This window comes from Brugia malayi (assembly GCF_000002995.4).
Source record: "Brugia malayi strain FR3 genome assembly, contig: Bm_v4_Chr1_scaffold_001, whole genome shotgun sequence".
NCBI lineage: Eukaryota > Metazoa > Nematoda > Chromadorea > Rhabditida > Onchocercidae > Brugia > Brugia malayi.
Genome location: NW_025062475.1, coordinates 1,030,873 through 1,051,424, shown reverse-complemented (window position 1 = coordinate 1,051,424; position 20,552 = coordinate 1,030,873). Strand labels below are relative to the sequence as shown.

At 24.8% G+C, this 20,552-nt stretch overlaps 2 protein-coding genes across 2 annotated transcripts; both read left to right on the top strand.

Annotated features, from left to right (window-relative positions):
- Window positions 1-651: 651 nt before the first annotated feature.
- Bma-qars-1 (glutaminyl-tRNA synthetase, putative) lies at window positions 652-7,146 on the top strand (the record flags this gene model as incomplete). Its single annotated transcript, XM_001894025.2, has 19 exons — window positions 652-807; window positions 1,308-1,532; window positions 1,867-1,942; window positions 2,159-2,368; window positions 2,752-2,810; window positions 2,895-2,984; window positions 3,185-3,271; window positions 3,353-3,452; window positions 3,539-3,726; window positions 3,973-4,103; window positions 4,213-4,305; window positions 4,438-4,575; window positions 4,754-4,927; window positions 5,212-5,383; window positions 5,490-5,585; window positions 5,691-5,818; window positions 5,964-6,030; window positions 6,359-6,484; window positions 7,090-7,146. 19 exons carry the CDS (start codon window positions 652-654, stop codon window positions 7,144-7,146), a joined length of 2,373 nt encoding a protein of 790 aa, XP_001894060.2.
- A 1,131-nt stretch (window positions 7,147-8,277) lies between these two features.
- On the top strand, window positions 8,278-10,989 carry Bm7606 (putative ACR, YagE family COG1723 containing protein; the record flags this gene model as incomplete). Its single annotated transcript, XM_001894026.2, has 7 exons — window positions 8,278-8,411; window positions 8,629-8,761; window positions 9,001-9,115; window positions 9,700-9,821; window positions 9,977-10,080; window positions 10,397-10,518; window positions 10,847-10,989. 7 exons carry the CDS (start codon window positions 8,278-8,280, stop codon window positions 10,987-10,989), a joined length of 873 nt encoding a protein of 290 aa, XP_001894061.2.
- Between the last annotated feature and the right edge of the window lie 9,563 nt (window positions 10,990-20,552).

The following is a 20,552-nucleotide window of genomic DNA, read 5'->3' as shown; positions in this document are numbered from 1 at the left end:
TTCTCACTTCCTATTTCATCTACTCCTAATCATTTTGTAATCTTTCTCACTTCCTAACATATTATTTTCCAGTGTATAGCATAGTTATTTTCGCATAACTTACCCATACTCATGAATAACACACCGAAATGGTATTTTGTCTTTCTAAAATAAACATAGACTATTTCTATAACACCACAGAGCTTTAATATAAAAGCCAATTTTTGGTAAAACGTCAAAAGATGTTAAACAATCTTTGTTTATTAATCACCCGGAACTAATCAATCTTGAATACTTTATCTTAAGTAAATACATTTTGGAAATTTGTAATTTATAACAAATCATGGATGATAATCACTTGTGCAGTTCTTTATTAAAACTACGACTAAATAAGTTTAAACTATTGACTAACAAAAAGTTATCAAACATTTAATAAAGAGATGAGCTATTGAATTATTTAAACCAGAATAGAAGAAAGAATGTTTCGTTGTGTGCCTGCGTTAAATTTAAACGTTAATAGAGCTAATTCTGTTCAAATTTCTTTAGGTAATTTAATTGTTTGTTTTGTAATTTATTAGCAATAATTATGAAGAGTGTTATAGTTTAATTAATATGAATTATAAAAATTCTAATTTTTTCTTTTTTTTTTGAAAAAAAAATAGGAAGTGGAAAATGGTTGATGAATTAAAATGGTTAAGTTTATCGAATGATAAGGTGATTGAAACACAGAAAAATGGACCACTTACTGAAAAGTTGTCAAAAATTGTTGCTATTGCAAAGGAAGAATTGAAAAGTGCTGGACATGATGAGATAGCAACAAAGCAACAGGTATGATTTTATAATTTACACATAGTTTTTATAAATTTATCACACATCATGTTGATCAGTTGAAGAATAATAAATGAATAAGTTTGAAAAGTACTATAAATTTAAAGGCTTTCATCCCTTCCGTTTTAAACTATATTATAAGACTTAGCACAGAACATTACAATTTTCAATTTTGAGAAACTATGGTACTGTTAATTGCAAATTGAATTGCTCAATGAAATGAAACCATGTTTGCGAATTATTGAATTTATTGTGATAGTTTGTTGAGCATTTACGATGATTGTTTTTTTTTATCTTCATAGAACAGTGAAAGACCTACCTGTTCGTTTGTCATTAAAAACGAATTTATGGTTTTTTGCTTCTATGGAAAATTGAAAATAATTTGTTCCTTAGTATTTGCAAAGTAATTTGTCTGATGAAATTCTGTTTCATGCGACTTTTTTTTTTTTTTTGTAGTTATTAGCCTAAGCATGTGATCTAATATTTTTTTATTTGTTTAGGGTACACTATTGTATCATGTGGGGACACGTTTGAAACCGCAGTGTCAACAACATACTTCACTGGTTATTCGTCATATTATGAATGAGAATATTCGAACGGAACAACAACTTGTTGCAGCTATCGAATACTTGCTTAGTAATGTTATGAAAGAAATAGATGAGAAAAAGTTTTTGGATGCATGCGGTGTAGGTATTGTTATCACAGCTGATCAAATCCAAAATCAGGTATCCATTAGGAGATACTATTGGTCCAATTACCTTTTGAAGGCCCTTGAAAAATTTTTCATTTCCAGCCTATATACAAAAGCTTTTTGTTACAATAAGAATTGCTTTGTTATTAAACATTTTCTTTTTTTCACTCGTTGTTGCATTGTTGATTGTTGGATTGATTTTTGTTTTTTACTAACTCTCAGAAATATTGGGATTAGAATTTCTTTGTAACGGTACTTTGTCACTTTTTTAGTTTGCCAAAATAGTTCGATTACAGATAAGTTCCGAATGATAGAATTTATTTGGATAAACTTTCAATCTAATCAGTTATTGATAAATGCTTTTTCAGGTTAAAGAAACAATTGAGAGGTTCAAATCAGAAATTTTGAAACAACGGTACAGTTTTAATACTGGAAAAATACTAGGTTTGTCATATTCAAAAATTGTTTCTTTTACAATTTTGCGTAGTAGTAGATGCCATTGCGATATTATAAAACACGTTTTTTTTGTCAGTGCATTTTTTTTTTTTTTTTTTCATACGATTCATGACTTCCTTTGCTATATTTATGGCTATTGCGATTCTTGTCCTACAGTTCATGTAACTGTTCTAGTTTGAAAACTTTTGATGCAATTGTTTTTAGGTGATGTAAAATCAAAACTAAAGTGGGCAGATGGTTCAACTGTGAAACGCGAAGTGGATCTTTGTATAATGTTGCTATTGGGTCCAAAGACAATTGACGATCTTTATCCCAAGAAAGAAAAAGCATCAGACAATAAATCAAGGCAAACTACTACAGGCGATTCGAACTCCGTTGTGTCTAAAAATACTGAATCGAATAGTACGCATAAAGGTAATTTCCTTGTCATACCTCTTAATCTTAACTACTTGATATATTGTATGAACCTTAAGAATTATTATAACAAAAGATATACCTAAAGAAGTTTACCGTTTTGCAGTTTTCATCTGGTCAGCTCTCTATTGCATTCATTTACAGCAAAATCATAATGAAACATCATCGGCTAAATCATTGCAGTTTGAAAAAAAGCTATGAAAGCAAAAAAATAAATGACCATTAAAATAGAACATACCATACTGCACGCTGATTTGTGTACTGTCTTAATACTTTTTTAAAATACGTAGTCATAGAAGTTTTTATATGATTAAATGAAAAGTTAGATAATGACGCATGTTTCGTTTGATGTTGAAGTATTTAAGTGCTCTAATAATTTTCAGAAGAGGAAGCTGGGGTTACTCTCGAAGAGTTAATGAGGAAGAAAACGCTTTTTCACAAAGTTAGCTTTACTTTTAATCTTTTCTGCTTTAATAAGGAATGTAGTGATAAGTTCTAATGGATTTTGCCATTTTTTGCATTTCAGGTTGGAGAAAATTACAAAACAAGCGGTTATGTTATTACACCAAATACTATGGAACTTTTGAAGAAACATGTAGAAGCTGTGAAGGGACAAGTGATTTTTTTTTGACTATTCATAATTTGTTACTTCTTTTATATTTTTTAGGTTTGCTCTATTTGAATTTTTATTTGAATCAGAAGTATTTTTGAAGTTATCTTCAGAAGAATGTCGCTTTTAATCCATTTCGAATTTTGGTTCTTTTCACCATTCTATGTTTATTATCATTAATATATATTTCACTCTATATATTGCAGGTTGTTACTCGTTTCCCACCAGAACCAAATGGTATATTACATATTGGACATGCAAAAGCAATAAATATCGATTTCGGTTATGCAAAGGTAATTCGTTGTATCGAATAAGTGAGAAATATGATGTTTAATGTAGAAGTGACATCTTAAATTACTCTCCATTTATTGCAGGCTCATGATGGAATTTGTTATCTTCGATTTGATGACACAAATCCTGAAAAAGAGGAGGAAAAATTTGCGAAAAGTATTGTAGAGATGGTAGATTGGTTAGGTTGGGATTTATGAATTTTTTTTTTTATGCTTTCTTTCAGTACTAAATTCCGATAGAATTTCGAGTAATTAATATTTATTTTTTAGGCTATAAACCATATAAAATCACGTATTCATCAGATTATTTTGATCAGTTATATGAATGGGCAGTTGTTCTGATTAAAAAAAGCTTAGCATATGTTTGTCACCAAGCTGCTGATGAAATCCGTGGTTTTGAGGTAACCATATCACCTTGGCGTAACCGTCCAGTGGAAGAATCTTTGCAGCTTTTCGAGGTAATTTTGTTTTATTTCTATATATTAAAAGAAATCTCTTTGACACTAAATTCCGGTACATAATAATTCATAATATGATTTATCGATATTGTGCAATGTTTATTACTAAAGTGGAAAAAATGTGCTGCTCAGATATTTATTTATGTTTTTGCTAGACACGTTCAAGCATCATTGTCCGAGGAAGTTTTATGAATTATTGCTGAAGTTTGAAGATTAGATTGCCGAAAGTTGTAAATTGAATTATAGGATATGCGGCGCGGTAAATTTAATGAAGGCGAAGCAACATTACGATTAAAAATTATTTTGGAGGAAGGTAAAGTGGATCCGGTAGCTTATAGAATTAAATATTGTCCTCATCATCGCACTGGAAATAAATGGTTTGATTTATTCGTGATGTTTTATGTAAACTATATCCTGTTGATTTTTAAGCTTTTAACTATTTATTGTGTAATCAGTTGTGAATGCTAAGTATGCATTGTTATTTAGGTGTGTTTATCCAACATACGATTTTACACATTGTTTGTGTGATTCGTTAGAAAATATAACGCATTCTTTATGTACCAAGGAATTCCAATCAAGGTGAGTTTTGTTCCAATTTTATTTCCATTAAGATTATGTTGTTCTCTTCCATATTTCTTTTTGTTTTTAAAACACTTTTCAGTAATCTCTGATAAGTTTCTGTAAGGTATTTTAATACTAAACACTTTATAGACGTAGCAGTTATTATTGGCTCTGTAACAGCCTAGATATTTATTGTCCAGTGCAATGGGAATACGGTCGTTTAAATATGAATTACTCTGTTGTTTCTAAACGAAAAATCAAAGCATTAATCGACAATAAAATTGTCAGGTATATCATTATTGTTTTACATAAAGACATTACATTATGTACTTGTTATATTTCAAATACTTAGACTAATATATCTTTGTTCTGCAAATGTAAAATCAAAATTCCGTTTCATCCATATTTTTATAGATAGTGTAGCATAATTAACTGTAATATTTGTCATCAATAGATATTTTTACAGTGATTGGGACGATCCAAGATTGTTTACATTGACAGCATTACGCCGACGAGGTATTCCTCCAGAAGCCATCAATAATTTCATTATAGGTCTAGGCCTTACCACAGCACAAACCTTTATTGACCCGCAAATGTTGGATGCCACCGCACGTGATTATTTAAACAAAAATGCGCCAAGGTACGCAGTTTTGCAATAAATTTTCGATTTCAAATTTCGATTTTTCTTTTTCTGTTGTTTCATTTTTCCTTTTTATTTAAAAAAATTTTTGAAAAATCTACGTTGAAATCATTGGAAAGTATAAAAAACTGAACAGTATGACTTTTGTCATTGTCCATTTCCATACTGATTTAGAAAAATAGAAAATCTGTTTAAATTAATTGTAAATGGAACTTTCCAAATTGCTCAAAATTTATCGGTTAACCTGTTCAAAAATTGCGAATTTTGTTATTGATGTAATTTAGAACGATGGCTGTAATGGATCCACTAAAAGTAACTATTGATAATTACGATGAATTATCGCTACCGTGCAGTTTATTAGTGCCAGATTTTCCAAATGATCAAATTCGCAGTGAACAACAACATGTAATTGCTATAGATCGTGTTGTTTTTATCGAACGATCGGATTATCGTGAGGTAAATTTTTTCTTATTTAGAGTGTAGTCTGTAAATGTTTTCTCATGTTAATAATAAGTATTTTTTTCTAAATTAAAAATAAACTGAAAGGAGTTGTTGCTTGCAGGGTGAAGTGGATAACAATTTTCTTCGATTAACAAAGAATAAATCAGTTGGTTTGAAATATCTTGGGATCGTTATATCTCTTATCAATGAATTACGGGTATATTCTCATACAAAATTTTTAGCCCAGTTGTAATGGTCCAAAAAAGTTGCAAATAAAAGTGCTTGAAGCTTCTCGCAACAAATGTCTTCTGATTTGTTCCAGAATGACAACGGAGAGATAATAGAATTGACGGTGAAGGCATCAAAACTTACTTCTGAAAATAGACCAAAGATATATTTACATTGGGTAGCAAATCCAGCTCATTGCCAAGTTCGATTGTACGAACGACTGTAAGTTTTCCACACATTTAAACATCTTTTAAGTTATGACCGTCAAAAATTGCAACATTTAAAATAGAATACCCTTTCATAAGATTTTCGTAACAAAAGTCAGTGAGAATAGTTAGTTTTTTTCCTGATTATTATTTTATTTCAGATTTCGGCATAAAAATCCGGAGGATCTGAATGAAGTTCCCGGTGGATTTCTGTCAGATTGCAATGAGGTATCAATTATTTGTATAATTATGCATAATTGTAGAAATAGGTTCTTTTCCTTGGTTCATATGATTACGGATCAAGGGGATGATAAGCCTGCTTTATTGGCTTTTTTAATAATCTAATATTGACTTTCACCCAGGATTTCTGTTAATTTTATAAAGAAACAAAAGGATTTTTATTTTATTTTAAAATTCAATATGCTATGTTTATTTCAATCGTCATCGTGGAACCCACCTTATATGTGATGACAACAAGTAAATATTATAGAAATCTATTGAAAACCAATATTAGATATACTATTAGTCATCTCAAGTTCACTCTAGCGTTATTTAGAATTCACTACGCATTGTGGAACCAGTATATATAGATAGATCAGTTTCAAATTCGAAAGTCTATGATCGATATCAGTTTGAAAGAATTGGATTCTTTTCTGTGGATCCAGACAGTACGTCTGAAAAGGTAAGAGTGACTGCTATTTATTGAAGTCACATAATAAAAGGCTTTTTTTTTTTATTAATTGAGATTTCTGTTTATGTTTTATGATTACTAATTTAATAATTATTTTACATGTGAAGTAGTCTGAGTTCATACCGGATTAGTATTGGATAGTGTTATGTCATTATCAGACGGTATGCTGGGTGATAATTCAGATAAGCTCTATAGAATGATAAGAAGTTGTTATTAGGTAGGTAAGAAAATTTTTATAAGGGTATCCTTTATAAGGTTATTTATAAGGGTTTCTACTGTAAAAGCAATAAGTAAGGAACTAATATGACCATTTTCTTTTTTTCTTTTTTTGGCCAAAAATGTGTACTTAACAAATTTGTTTGCATTTCATATCTTTCAACTAATTGGTATGATTTAATGAGAGGCGTAGTCATTCATTATTTCCAGTTTTTTTATTTTTATTTAATTTGAATGATATAAATATGCTCACTTAAGAAGCAGTCAGTGTATAAGCAGCCACTGAGTTAACTTTAAAATATTATGGTAATGCCCTTAGTTGCGTCTTTCGAGTATTTCTTTGAAAGGAGTTTATTTCAGTTTTATAATTCTATTTTCAGCTTATATTTAATCGTGTAGTGGATTTGAAAGGTGACGTAGTGAAGAAGCGATTATAACAAAGGTGCTAGAAGAGGAATAGAAATAATTCTTGAAGTTTAGCATTTGGCAATTCAATATTTATCTGTTTAATGTAAAAAAAAAAAAAAATCGAAAAAAAGTGATATAAGATTATGAAAATTAAATGCATTGAATTTTATTTTATCTGTATTTTGAAATTTTAATTTAAGCTTCTAATGTATATATGTGTTCATATATATATATATAAAGAGAATTTATGACTTTTTTTTTAAAGTGTGGCATAATTATACTTAGGCTATTGCTACTACCATTACGCTTTCGTTAAAATTTAAAATTATACGAAGCGATATTTATGCTTTTCGGGAAGAAGCAATTATGAATTTGAATGTTCATCTCACTAATATGCTAATTGTATATTACTGAAATGATATTATTCAATTATTGTCGTTGTTGATTTTGTTAAAATTTTCAAATATTTTCTAGCATGTTGTTAATGTGTTGTTATTGTTTCTTTTTTCTAATATAAGATAGTTTTTTTTAAAAAAAAAAAGCAAATGTGATTATTAGGAAAATGAAATATGTTGTATGCATTTTGATTAAATTATAAGTGACGTATGTCCAGTGCCTCTTCACAAATGTCGTTTGATGATTATTATTCAGGAAGGATTTTTTTTTTTGTTAAACAGTTCCAAAAGTTATTGTCAGAGTACACTTTCAATTATCATACGATCTTTTGCTGAAGAATAAGACATAAAAAGGATAAAAATTAATGGTTACTAAAAGATATCAGATTGTGAGAGGATAAGATGGATTTTTTTTTCCAATTTTCCTTATTATCAGAAAAGTGGAGTATTTTTTGTTGTGTTTTTCAACCATTTTTCTTTTTCTCCCTGTTAACGATAGATTAATATTTTGATGCTAGCTTCATTAGATAATTTAAATGTGAAAAATTTATTGTTAAAGTGATAAGGAAGGAAGCCGGATGATATCTCTTGAAAGAATAATGAAAGTAAGATATGAACAAAAATCTAAGCAGTTCGGGATTTTCATCTTTTACACTTTTTTTTTTTTATTTTCTGGATTTAAAAACTGGGAAAGTTAGCCTGAAGAACTTTACTACTTGTTTAACTTTTATTAACTTTTGACCATTATTTCTGTTATCTTTAGTTATGTTAAAACGTTGGAGTCTTTTGCGTTATTTATTTGCATCTTTTGAACCGAATGCATCGTATTTACGCTCTCATGCAATAAATAAGAAACAGTTATGGACAAAGGCTATTCAATCAAATTCATTAATTGCCAGGTTTTATTTTCAAATTGCAAATTATAGTTATCTCATTATGAACTAATTAGTTGATCAAGAAAAAAAAAAGTCTGAAAATTATGTATGCGTGAGAGGAAAGTAAAAAATGAGATGAAAATGTTTGTCTTCCCTAAAACAGTTTATTTTTATGCAAATTTAATTTTTAGAATTTTATTAAATAATGTTTGCGAAACTCTAAGAAAGTCAATCCGTTCAGAGTGCTATGTATGCAGCCAATTAAACATTTTGCGGATACAACTAATCCATTACCGCCAACTGTTGATTCAACAACTGTGGTACGAAAACCGGTTCGAAGACGTAGACCTCTAACTTCAGTTTATGATTCGACGGTTTACTTTTATCATTAATTTAAATCATTTAATTTTTAGTATGCGAAAACATATTGAGTAAAAGCGTTTTGGTAATTGTTAGATTAAAATTTATTCGCTTACAAGTCGAATAAAATTGTTAATAGTTTATGAAGTTTGTATGAATTGTTTCCTTACACTAAAACTATCGAATGTGAGAGCATTGAGATGTGCTTTCTAGTGATTAATTAGCATTTAGTATATCTTTTTTTCTATTTCAGTATCCAAGAGGACCGGAAATTATTGGTGTAGCAATGGCAGAATCCTTCAGATTGCTTGATTTACTCGATGATGATCATTTGTTCAGCTTATATAATTGTACGCATATCGATGAAGGTATATTTAGTTTATTGATACAATCGAAATAATTAAAATTAATTGAAGTAATTCTGTTTTAGTCAATCTTATTTAATAGTTAAACTGGTCGAGCAAATTGGGCAAAGTGATCTTACTGTTTTTTTTTTTTTTTTTTTTTTACAAATGTCATAGCTCCAAAAATTTCTTCTTTTATTCTAGCAATGAAATTGGTTGCATTTTTAACTTTTACTTTGACCTTATTTTCTTCTCACATATACATGTGCTCTAATTCTGTTTTTATTTTTTGATCAGTTAATTAACTGTTGATGGAATCTTTCTAGTTATATTAATTTAGCCTTATTTGATATTTAAAAAAACCACTGTAAACATTAATGATCATCAAAAATTATTATTGAACGTTAGTGTGAAATTCTTATGAGCTTTTTGTTGTATTTGTTCATCTGAAATTTAACCGATTATACTTTTTGTATTTTTTGTTCACCCTTTTGTAGATTAGCTACTGAGATTTGCAGAAATATGTATTTCTATCAATGTTTTCGATAGTTCTATGAAATTCAGTGCATTTATTCAAAAAGTTCTAAAATTTATTTTTCTTTTTTCAGAAATTGATGATGGTTTACATTTTGTGCCAAAACCACAATATATTATTGATCAGAATGCAATTAAAGAATTCTTTTTGTTTGCTGATGGTGTTGTTGTCTTTTGGGGCATTAATCAAATTGAGGTAATTTTTTATTTCTCTGATATTGAAATAATTGTTATTATCAGTATCATTTTCAAGTAATTCCGGTATATTAACGAGAAAATTACAGTATTTTCATTCATAAAAAATTGTTTTAATTTCGAAACTTTATTTTTTTTTTTTTTTTTGAATTGCAGCGTAGCCAAATAATGGATATTTTGTCCCAATATACAGAATTGCCATATGAAGCATCAGTTGTTCTCGAAGAAACCGATACCTTATCATTTCGTATGGTAAAAGAGTAAGGAAATTTTTACTTAAAAAGTTTTTGGAATAAATAATGTTAAATTATGCCATCTTCTTTTCTTGCTATGTTCTCACATATTTCGTAAAAGTTGAATTTTGTCAGTTTTAAACGATAATTATCGTTATTCGTTCATATGATTTACTCATTAATACCATTATTTGGTTTCATGACTTATTCTAATATCTTACTTATGTTTAATTATATATCTCTTTTGCAATTTTGTATGTATTGTTTTACTTTTTTATATACTTTTTTATACATATATATAAAACTAATGAATGGAAATGGAAACAATAATTTGTTTTTTAAGAGGTGAAACACGATTGAAAGGTGAACAATTACTACTTAATTTTGCTAATTATTTGGATGGACATTTCTCGTCTTTAGCAACTTTGGAGCGATTTGCTTTCTCTCATGGAATGGCTGCATCAGGTGAGTTTGAGTTCCTTTTTCTTTTTTATCATAATATTGAAGGGAGACTTTACATTAAAGTATCTGAAATGTTTACATAAGAAAATGTTTGAAAAGGAGAAATGAATGGCATAAAACCTATATGAAAATTCACTTAGCATATATTAAAATGTTCTAATCGATGGTAGTACTGCAATTAATAGTGTTGAATTTTATGGTTTCTTTAACGATTTTTTTTTTTTATTTTTGAATTTTACAAATCTTTTAATTTTGAGAATTACAGATTAATATTTCTTGTCGCATTTATTAGGAGTAACTTTCCTAGATAAACATTAAGTTCTAATTTCAGTAAAAGTTGCAATATGGGAAGCACAGTTGTTGGAATATGCTGAACCGCTCGCCAAAGCTTCAAAAGGACTTAGTATTGGTAAAATTCCTTTGAAGCGAAAAAATGTACTAATGCAAACTGGTACTCTGTTATCACTTAGGTGAGCAAGCAATTCCTCCTCCTATCATTTGAAATTTTTTTTATAGATGTTATTTCCATTTTTTCCAGCTGATATCTGTTCTATTATTATTATTTTTTATATATGTTATTTCCATTATTTCCAGCTGATATCTGTTCTATTATTATTATTACGATTTCTTACTTTTAATTTTAGTTTTTTTCTAACTTTTTCGTATATGTTTTATACTTGCTCTTATTCAGCTGTTGTAATTGACAAAAGATGAGACATTAATTGTAGACACAGTTTATATTTCCTGGATAATGATCATATAAAGTTAGTAATGATAAAAGTAATGATAAGAGTAATGATAAAAGTAAAGATATGAATGATAGATCTTTACTTTTATCATTACTCTGTTTTCCTTTGATTTCTAACTGCTTTTGAAGTGTGCTTAAATTGTTAAATAACTCTGTTAATTAGGTTATTACACTTTCTTAGAAATTTTTATGGTATTATATTTTTTCTCTTTCATTCCAGACATTCAATTAATTTAAATACGAACTTGATCGATTCTGATTTTTATTGGGAAAAACAAGACTTGGAACCATATTATAGAATGGCTTTAAAACATTTCGCTGTTGCGGGTCGGCGAAGGTACTTTAAGCTAATTAATTTTTGTTCTTAATGAGATCTTTTCATGTTATACTTCTTTGTTGATTTCAAAAACACTATTTTGAAATTCTTTATTTTTCTTTTTTGTGTGTGTGTGTTTCTTTTGGAATGAAACAACTATTTTTTCAGAATGTTAAACGCGCAGTTAGATTATTGCAGTGAAATATTGAAAGTAGTGAACGGTATGCAAACTCATAATTGTGTATGTTTTTTAATTTTTTTTGAATTTTCATAAGAACTAGCATTAGTCAGAGATAGTTTCGTAATAGTTTTGACAATAATTAATAACAATAATAATAATAATAAATAATCATGGTATATGATAGTAATAAATAATAATAATAGTAATAATAACAATAACAGTGACGATAATATTGTTTACAGAATTCTTCCATCTTTTAAGTTGCTTCTATATTGTGATTAAATAAATTTAAATTTTAAAATAAATAATTTTCCAAGTAAAATATTCCCGTTGAAATTAGTAACTTTACAGATTATAATTGTATTAAAAAATTTCAAAATTTCAGGAAGCAAGATTAGAATGGATGATTATTTATCTTATTGTAATCGAAGTATTCTTCGCAATAATTGATCATTTTGGTTTTAATTTGGGTCCTGCACAAAAAGTTCATATAGATAATTGTGAAGAATTAGTAAGCAGTATCAACGAAGCATTACAAAAACATCGATAATCAGTGAAATTTTATGTTATATCTATTTCTCTCTTGCTCTCTTTCCCTCTCTCTTTTCTTTTTTTGGTTATTATTTCGTGATAATATATTATGATTATGATAATTCATTGTAATTACTGTAATTATTTCTCTCTCAATTTATCATGATTAATTACTTTCTTGCTATCTTTTAGTTTTATTATTTTTTTTTTTCTGTAGATTTCTTAAAATGTTTTAATTAGTTCATGGTATTATCATAGCCGAGTGAAATTTCCATAGTGATATTATCATTTGTTGCTAAGTTATCATAGTTATATTTTTAATTTCAAAAATTTTCTGTTATTTTTTTTTTTCTGGTTTTAACTTATATTTATTGTTTTATCGCTATACGATTGCATATTGTAGCTATCATAATTATCATACTTTGTTATCTCATCATAATTTGTCATGATGATATTTTTTTTTTTCTAGCTAAATTTTGTTGCAATATTCTTGTTTCATACTTAGTATTACATGTGAAGATCATAGAATACTTTAAGATAAAAGATTGCAATGATCGATCATTTATTGATTATTATTCTATCAATCATTATGAATAAGTAACTAAGGAAGTTTTTAATATCTGAGAATTTAGTAAAATTTTGGTGATAGAATTAAATATCGTTAAACAATGATTCAATTTATTCGATTTATGTTGTTGAAATTTGTTAAACATATGTAATTTATGTGAAATTATCAAGTTTTTTTTTACTGTTATTGTGCTAATGCTGAAATGTTTATTTAATTGTTTGCAGTTTAAAAATTCAATTATTATAATTTCACATTTGTACATTCATCTCTATAAGATTTTCAAAACAAAAAAAAATTTTGAATTGTTTTTTTTTTTTTTTTTTTTTTTTTTTGGGAGGTTGGAAGGCGAAAGGAGAAGGGGAAGGGGATTTGACATATGACATTTAATAGATTTTGATATTAAACAATGAAAAAAAAAAAAAATTTCTTTTATTATTTTTGAAAACATTTATGAATTACGTGCTTTTAGAACAGTATTACACATTTTTATTACATCAAATGCTTTTCTTCTCTTTGTATCAATTTTTTTTTTAGTTTTTAAAAAAGAATTTCTTTTTTTTTTTTTTTTTAGCAATACAAAATGATTGAATGCTATTTAGTGTATGGTGCAATATTTTATTTCTTCTCTAATAATTGAATAAGTTAACTGATTGAGAATCATTTGTTGTTTTCACTTTTTTTTTTTTTAATGTTACACTTCTTCTCTTCTTAATTTTTTAAATTTTATGAACATGAAAAAAAAAAAAATGATGATCTTTACTCTAAAATAATCATTATGATGATCATGATCATCTCTCATCACCACATACATTATCAAATTTATTTTTATCAGCTGTAATTATCAACTATTACAGTTATCCTTATCACTATTGTTATCATTTAAGTAATAATTGCTTTGATAATTTCATAAATTACTGTGACATTCTGTTACTTATTATTTTAATTTTTTTTTCGATGAAAAAGAAATTTAATAATTTTTTATGCTTTTATCTTCATATCTTATTTTCTTTACTTAAAAATTTATTTTCACTTTCATTTATGCAAGCACTGATTGTTGGTTTTTTGATATTAAACATTCTCGAATATTGATGATTGAACTGATTGAGCTTTATTAATGGAAAGAAAAAATCATCATTATCGTTATCATTTATTATCACTACAGTTACAATTATCATTTTATTTTATTTATTTTGTTATATATTATTTTAATTATTATTTATTGCTATTATTTGCTTCACCGAAATTATAATATTATCAATTGTAATTATCTTTATCACTATTTTTTTGCCATTATTTCATTATTTTTATTACAATTATAATTCAGTAAAGTGATTTTAAGAAATAGTAAAAGAAGAAGAAAAGCAATGATTATTTTTTTTTTCTTTTACTTATTTTTAAATAAATGTCATTTTTAAAATCCGAATAAAATGATCTTTTTTTATAATTTTAATTTTTTTTTTTTTATTTTTTGTAATTTTTGTTTTAATTTTCGCTTAGTATTAACAATTTTATTTTGTAATCAAATGTTTGTACATTCAAAAGCTAAATTATTCGTAGAATTTTTATCTGCTAATAGTCACTGAGAAAAATGGAAGGAAAGGATTGATTATATAAATATTTTAATTGTTAAATTTTTTAAATTGTTAAATATATTTAAATTTTTTTAAATGTAAATGTAAAATTAAAGTATTTAAAATATTAAAATTAAAAATGTAAATAAAAGTTAATAAGAGAAAGTCATAAATGGTACAATATTTTGACCGAGGTTTCATCAAATTATATATTAGTATCGTCGTTTGTATGATCAGTATAGTAGATTATCATATTATCATCATTATTATCACTATCATGAGCAAATAATCTTATAGATATCACGTAATATCACGTGATAACTCTATCACGTGATACAGCAATGAAGAGAGAAGAGGAATTTAGAGAGAATAATATTTACTCAAAGTTTTCATTTTCTTATAACATTGTCTAAATTATGCATTTTTTTTCCTAAATCTAAAATTTTCTAAAATTTTATCATCTCCTTTTATCATTATCAACGTAACTATGATCAGTATATTATCATACCAAATCATTATTATCACTATCATGAGCAGATAATCTTATCACCACACCATATTACTATAATTATAATTAACAAAATAGATAATTATTATTATTATCATTTTATCACAAACTGTTTTAGCTGAATATATAATTTACAGTTGTTTATCTGAATTTAAAAAAAAATAAATTTTTTTTTTTATCTGAATGAAATTCCAAATTAAAATGCTAGCAGGATGAATTATCATCTCGTAATAAATAATCAAACACATAAAATATAATTGATAAATTCAATAAATGGTTTCGATCACTTCTTATCACTTATCAACAATAATCACTGCTAAATCTCTTCACAATTATCTCCAATAAGATGTATTTATAATTGTTATTGATTATTGAATAATGAGGAAATTAAAATTGATTACATTGTTATCATTAACTGATAAATAAAATTGATTAAATATGATTATTAAAGTCCAAAAAACTTGATCAATTATCCAAATCAATGATAATTGAAATATAAATGCGATTTTTTCTTTTTCAAAACATTCCATTTCGTTATCATTCCTACAACTAAATGATTGAATCCTTTTTTTTTTTTTTTTTTTGTATTAATTAATTATTGCAATTGAAGTATGAATATTTTATAATATTTAAGTAATTCAATATTGCAATATGATTTTAGTAAAAATTTTTGGTAAAAAATATCATTAAGCATTTTTCTTAATAATATAATTTAATTATTAATTGTTGTGTAGATACAATGATAATTTATCAAATAATATTAAATGAAATTATTAAAAGCATTAAATAATGTTAAATAAACTGTTAACTTACTTACTATTATTATTATTATTATTATTATTATTATTCATAGCATTTTAATTTTTAAACTTCATATTGGATTATTTGGATGAAAAATAAGAAAAAGTGACAATGAATATTGGATTGGAAATAATTTCAAGATTGTTCATAGCAAGTCATTTTCTTTACTTTTGCAAATATAAAGTTAACTTTTACTTTTATTTTGCTGCTAAACACACATACATGCATTGAGAAATCTAGTTTTCAAGTTTTCTGGTAAAGAATAAATAAAACTTATTTATTTGAAAGATAAGAAAGGTAATGAAAAGCAATATTATTTACATTTACTTTTTACCTTTTAGCTTTCCATTATATCTCAACTTTTAATAACAAACAAATACTTATATTGATTTATTTACTTAATTCTTTATAAAATTGATCAAAAAATGATTAAAAAATGAAGACAAAATAGTTTTTATAATTTGAATTTATTTAATTCCCATTAAAGTTTGTAATTTTGATTAAAATTAAAGTATGTCTTCAAGAAAAAACAATCATATATATATATATTTAATTCTACTACTATTAGGATTCATTTAAAATCAATCAATTGGATTTGTATTAAAATTTTATTTTTTGATTAAAATTTGAAGTAATTTATTTACTTTATCAATTCCTAACAAATTAAATTTTAATTGATTTTACTGGGAATCAACTAAAATTTTCCTTCAATTGACTGAATTAATTTTTATATTTGAAATGAATTTTTATTTTGATATAGTTATACTTAAATGGAATATCAAATATGCTATCAAGAAAAGTAATAGTAAAAAATTTTACTTTCAGAGTGAAAATAGAAGAAAGTTCATTTCATTAAAATTCTTTCCTCATTTAATGATTGTTGAAAAAAAAAAAAAAAAGCAAAAAGAAATTTTCATTAAATTATCCATTGCTTATTCCATCGGGAAATTACACATCGATTTAATCATTGATATTAAATTACTATTTCACTGAATTATCCTTCTTTCATCGTCTTTTTATGCATTATATTTTTATGTTTGTTTAAAATTAAGCAAAAATTACGAGAAAATTTTTTTCGAATATTAAAATTTGCCTTTTTCAATAATATAAATTAATTAATTATTAATATCTATGATATATTAACAGTGGAACTAATACTAAAATTTAATGCTACTTAGTTGTTTGTTAGAATTTAACATGAAAAAAAAAAAAAAATTGAAATTGAATTTGTCTAAAATGGAAAATATGATAAATTAAAGTTTTGCTATTATTGAAAGGTTCAAAATAAAATAATTTAGATCATTTCAATTATTTAGTCATTTATTTAAATAGTAACAACGATTAAAAAATTATCAAAACATTTCTTCCTAATACATTTTTTCTTTTTTTTTAAAAAAAAAAAGTTTAACTTTTACTTTAACATCTTTAAAAATTCTGCTAATATTTATTGATTAATATTAAAAACTTCAATTTTTTAATTAAAAAAAAAAAAAATAAATGAATGATTTGCAAATTTTATAGTAGTACTTGTATTAATATTTTTTTTCAGTTATTTATATGAGATAATTTCATTGTTTACTTACAGTTAGATTAAAATTAATGTTTAAAACAAAATAAAATGAAATAAATAACCTAACATTTAGCTTGTAATTTTGATATTCTAAAATTTTTAAAAATAAATGAATTCAACATTTAATACTTTTCTACCATTTTAATTTTATTTTAGAGAAAATGCAATAATATTCAATCATTTTATCACATAAATCATCCATTTTAAATGATATCTTTTTTATCAGTCAAAAGATTTATGCAATATCATTTTATCAGAGCAAAACAAAAAGAATTGATCATAGCTTTTTTCATTTTATCACATAACCCATTTGTTTCTTACTCTAATTTAACTCTCTTATCTTAATTTTACTTTAATTTAATGCTATCATAATGCTTGTAATATCATCTAATCAGTCCATAAACACGTTATCATCTTATCAATTAGTACGATATCATTTTATCAGTTAATAAATAAATTACCATCTTATTAATTAACACAATATCATTTTATAAGTTCATAAACACATTATCATCTTATCAATTAGTACAATATCATTTTATCAGTTAATAAATACATTATCACCCTATCATTTTATCAGTTGGCGCAATTTTTCCATACAGTTTCATTAAATTTTTTGTTTTTTCTTTTGTTGTACTTTCTCTTCTATTTAAATCAACATTTATATTCATATATGGGATGATTCTTCCATTTTTCAGCAATTACTTTTTCTTTTTTCTTTTTTTTTCTTTTATTCTTTTCCTCTCTCTCTCTCTCTCTCTCTCTCTCTCACACAGTAACTTTAAATTCTTCAGTACATTTAACAGTATAATTTTCATGTAATCAGCATTTTTTTTTTCTAATCAGCTGTGAAATTTAAATTGTAATTTTAATCAGTTATGAAAATTAAATTGTAAAGAGTGATGAGAGACAAAAAAGGGAGAGAGAGAGAGAGGGAGAGAGAGAGAAAGAAGAGAAAAGAAACTAATCTAGCATTTTTATCACTATGCTTCTAACAATCAATATTGTCACAAACTTTTAAAAAAAAAAAATGATTTGTAAAGCGTATAGAAATTCTTCAATGTGTCATAAGTCTTTCACTACCTCTCTCCCTCTCTCTCTCCCTCTTTCTTCTTATCTCTGTCTCTCTCTCTTTAAATGTAATTTTTGTATTGTAAACAATAAATTTCATAGAATTGCTTTTTCTGCAATGACATTTCATTTTACGTTTACTTCCCAAAAAAAAAAAAAAAAAAAAAAGGAAAAAAAAAGATTTTACCTTTATCTTTCATTTGAACGAATTTTAGAAATTAAATTAAATTAATTCAAATTCACTTTTAATTTTTTTTTTTTTAGAAAAATTATTCATTTTCAAAAATTTAAAAAATTTTGATTTATTTATTGTAGATTTGTTATTATATTTATTATAGATTTATTATTATATTAATTTATTATAGATTTATTATTATATTTATTTATTATAGATTTATTATTATATTTATTTATTTATTTATTATTTATTTATTATATTTATTTATTATTTATTTTAGAATAATTTTGAATGGCATTTATTTATTTATTTATTTTTAATACTTAATTGTTAATGCTTCTTTCTTCATACTTTAGTGAGCTTTAACCATTGAAATTTTGAAACGAAACAACTTTTTTACATTTATTTTTGCATTTATTGCATTACCAAATTAATTTTTTCATATAATTTAATTCATTTAACTTTGAAAAATCATTTCAAAAATTAATAATTTCATTCATAAAATTAATTATGATAATTATATCAGTTATCAAAATTTATCTAATCTAAATAATATCTATTGATTAATTTCAATTCAAATTAATTAATTCAGTCTTTCTTTTACATTTATATTTCGCTTACAAATTATTTGAAATTACAAAAATGTTTTGAATATAATAGCCATTCGATTTATTTCATTTTTTTTTTTAAATCAATCAATAAAATATTCCTTTTGCAAAATTTTTATTCATTCAATTTAAAAAAAAAAAAAAATTTCAATGTAAAATTTTCTAATTTATATTTTTAATCATTTGAAATTAACTTATGCTATTACATTTGTTTGTCATATTTTCATAAATAATTTAAATAATATTATTTTTTTTTTTTTTTTTTTGTTATTTTCCAGAATTTTTGTTCTTTGAATTCGAAATTTATTCATCTACGAAAAATTTTTACGTAATTACATTATTACGTACGTGAAATGCTTGCAAAATTTCGCCAATATTTTATTCAAACTTATACACAATTATCATCTATGTTGGCATTACGTGAAAATATTCCATCATTTTCCTTGCGCTTTTGCAATACGAAATCAGATTTCCGGATAAATGAATTTACTGATAAATATTTAAGTCATCGAAAGGTTTCTTTTTTTTTTTTTTTTTTTTTTTTTTTAAATTATTTCGATATAAAATTAAATGCTTAGCTATTGCGTGGCGCGTTTGTCTAATCAAAAGTTTACAAAATGGAAAATAATTTCATTCAATTTAATTCATATATTATTCAATTCTATCATCCTTTAATAGAGATAATTAGCTATTTCAGAATTTTTTTTTAATTAAATTTCTAAAATCAAAACAAAAATTAGCATGAAATAACTGGATCTAATTATCAAAAAAAAAAAAAAAAATAAATAAATAAATTTGAAAAAAAAATCGAAATTCTTTTAAAATAATCGAAACTGTTTTTTTTTTTTTTTTTTTTTTTTTTTTTTTTAAAAAAATGAAACCTAAAATTTAAATGTAACGTTTGTTTTTTTTTCTTTTTGTTTTTAGGCTGAATTTACTGAAAAATTAGAAATTATCTCTTCTACTTATCAACCGACAATTCCAATATATCGGGTGACAAATTCCGAAGGACAATTTATTGATCCTAATTATGATCTTGATTTAACAAAAGTAAAATTTTACTAAACATGATATATAAGTACAAAAAAAAAAAAAAAAAAAAAAAAAGAAAAAGAAAAATAAATAAATAAATAAACTTCTAATTAATTATTTTTCAAATGTCTATTAAAAATTTCAAAATCTTTTAAAATTTTGATTTCATCTCTCTATGGAGTGAAAAAAATTTGAAACCTTTAATGAAATTTCACTTTTTTTAAGCCATTAATAAATGTCAAAACAAAAGTTTTTTTAACTGATAACGAATAAATAAATAATGCAAAATAGGTAAATAATTAAATAATTAATTTTATTAATAACAATTAATTGCTAATTAATTATTAATCATAC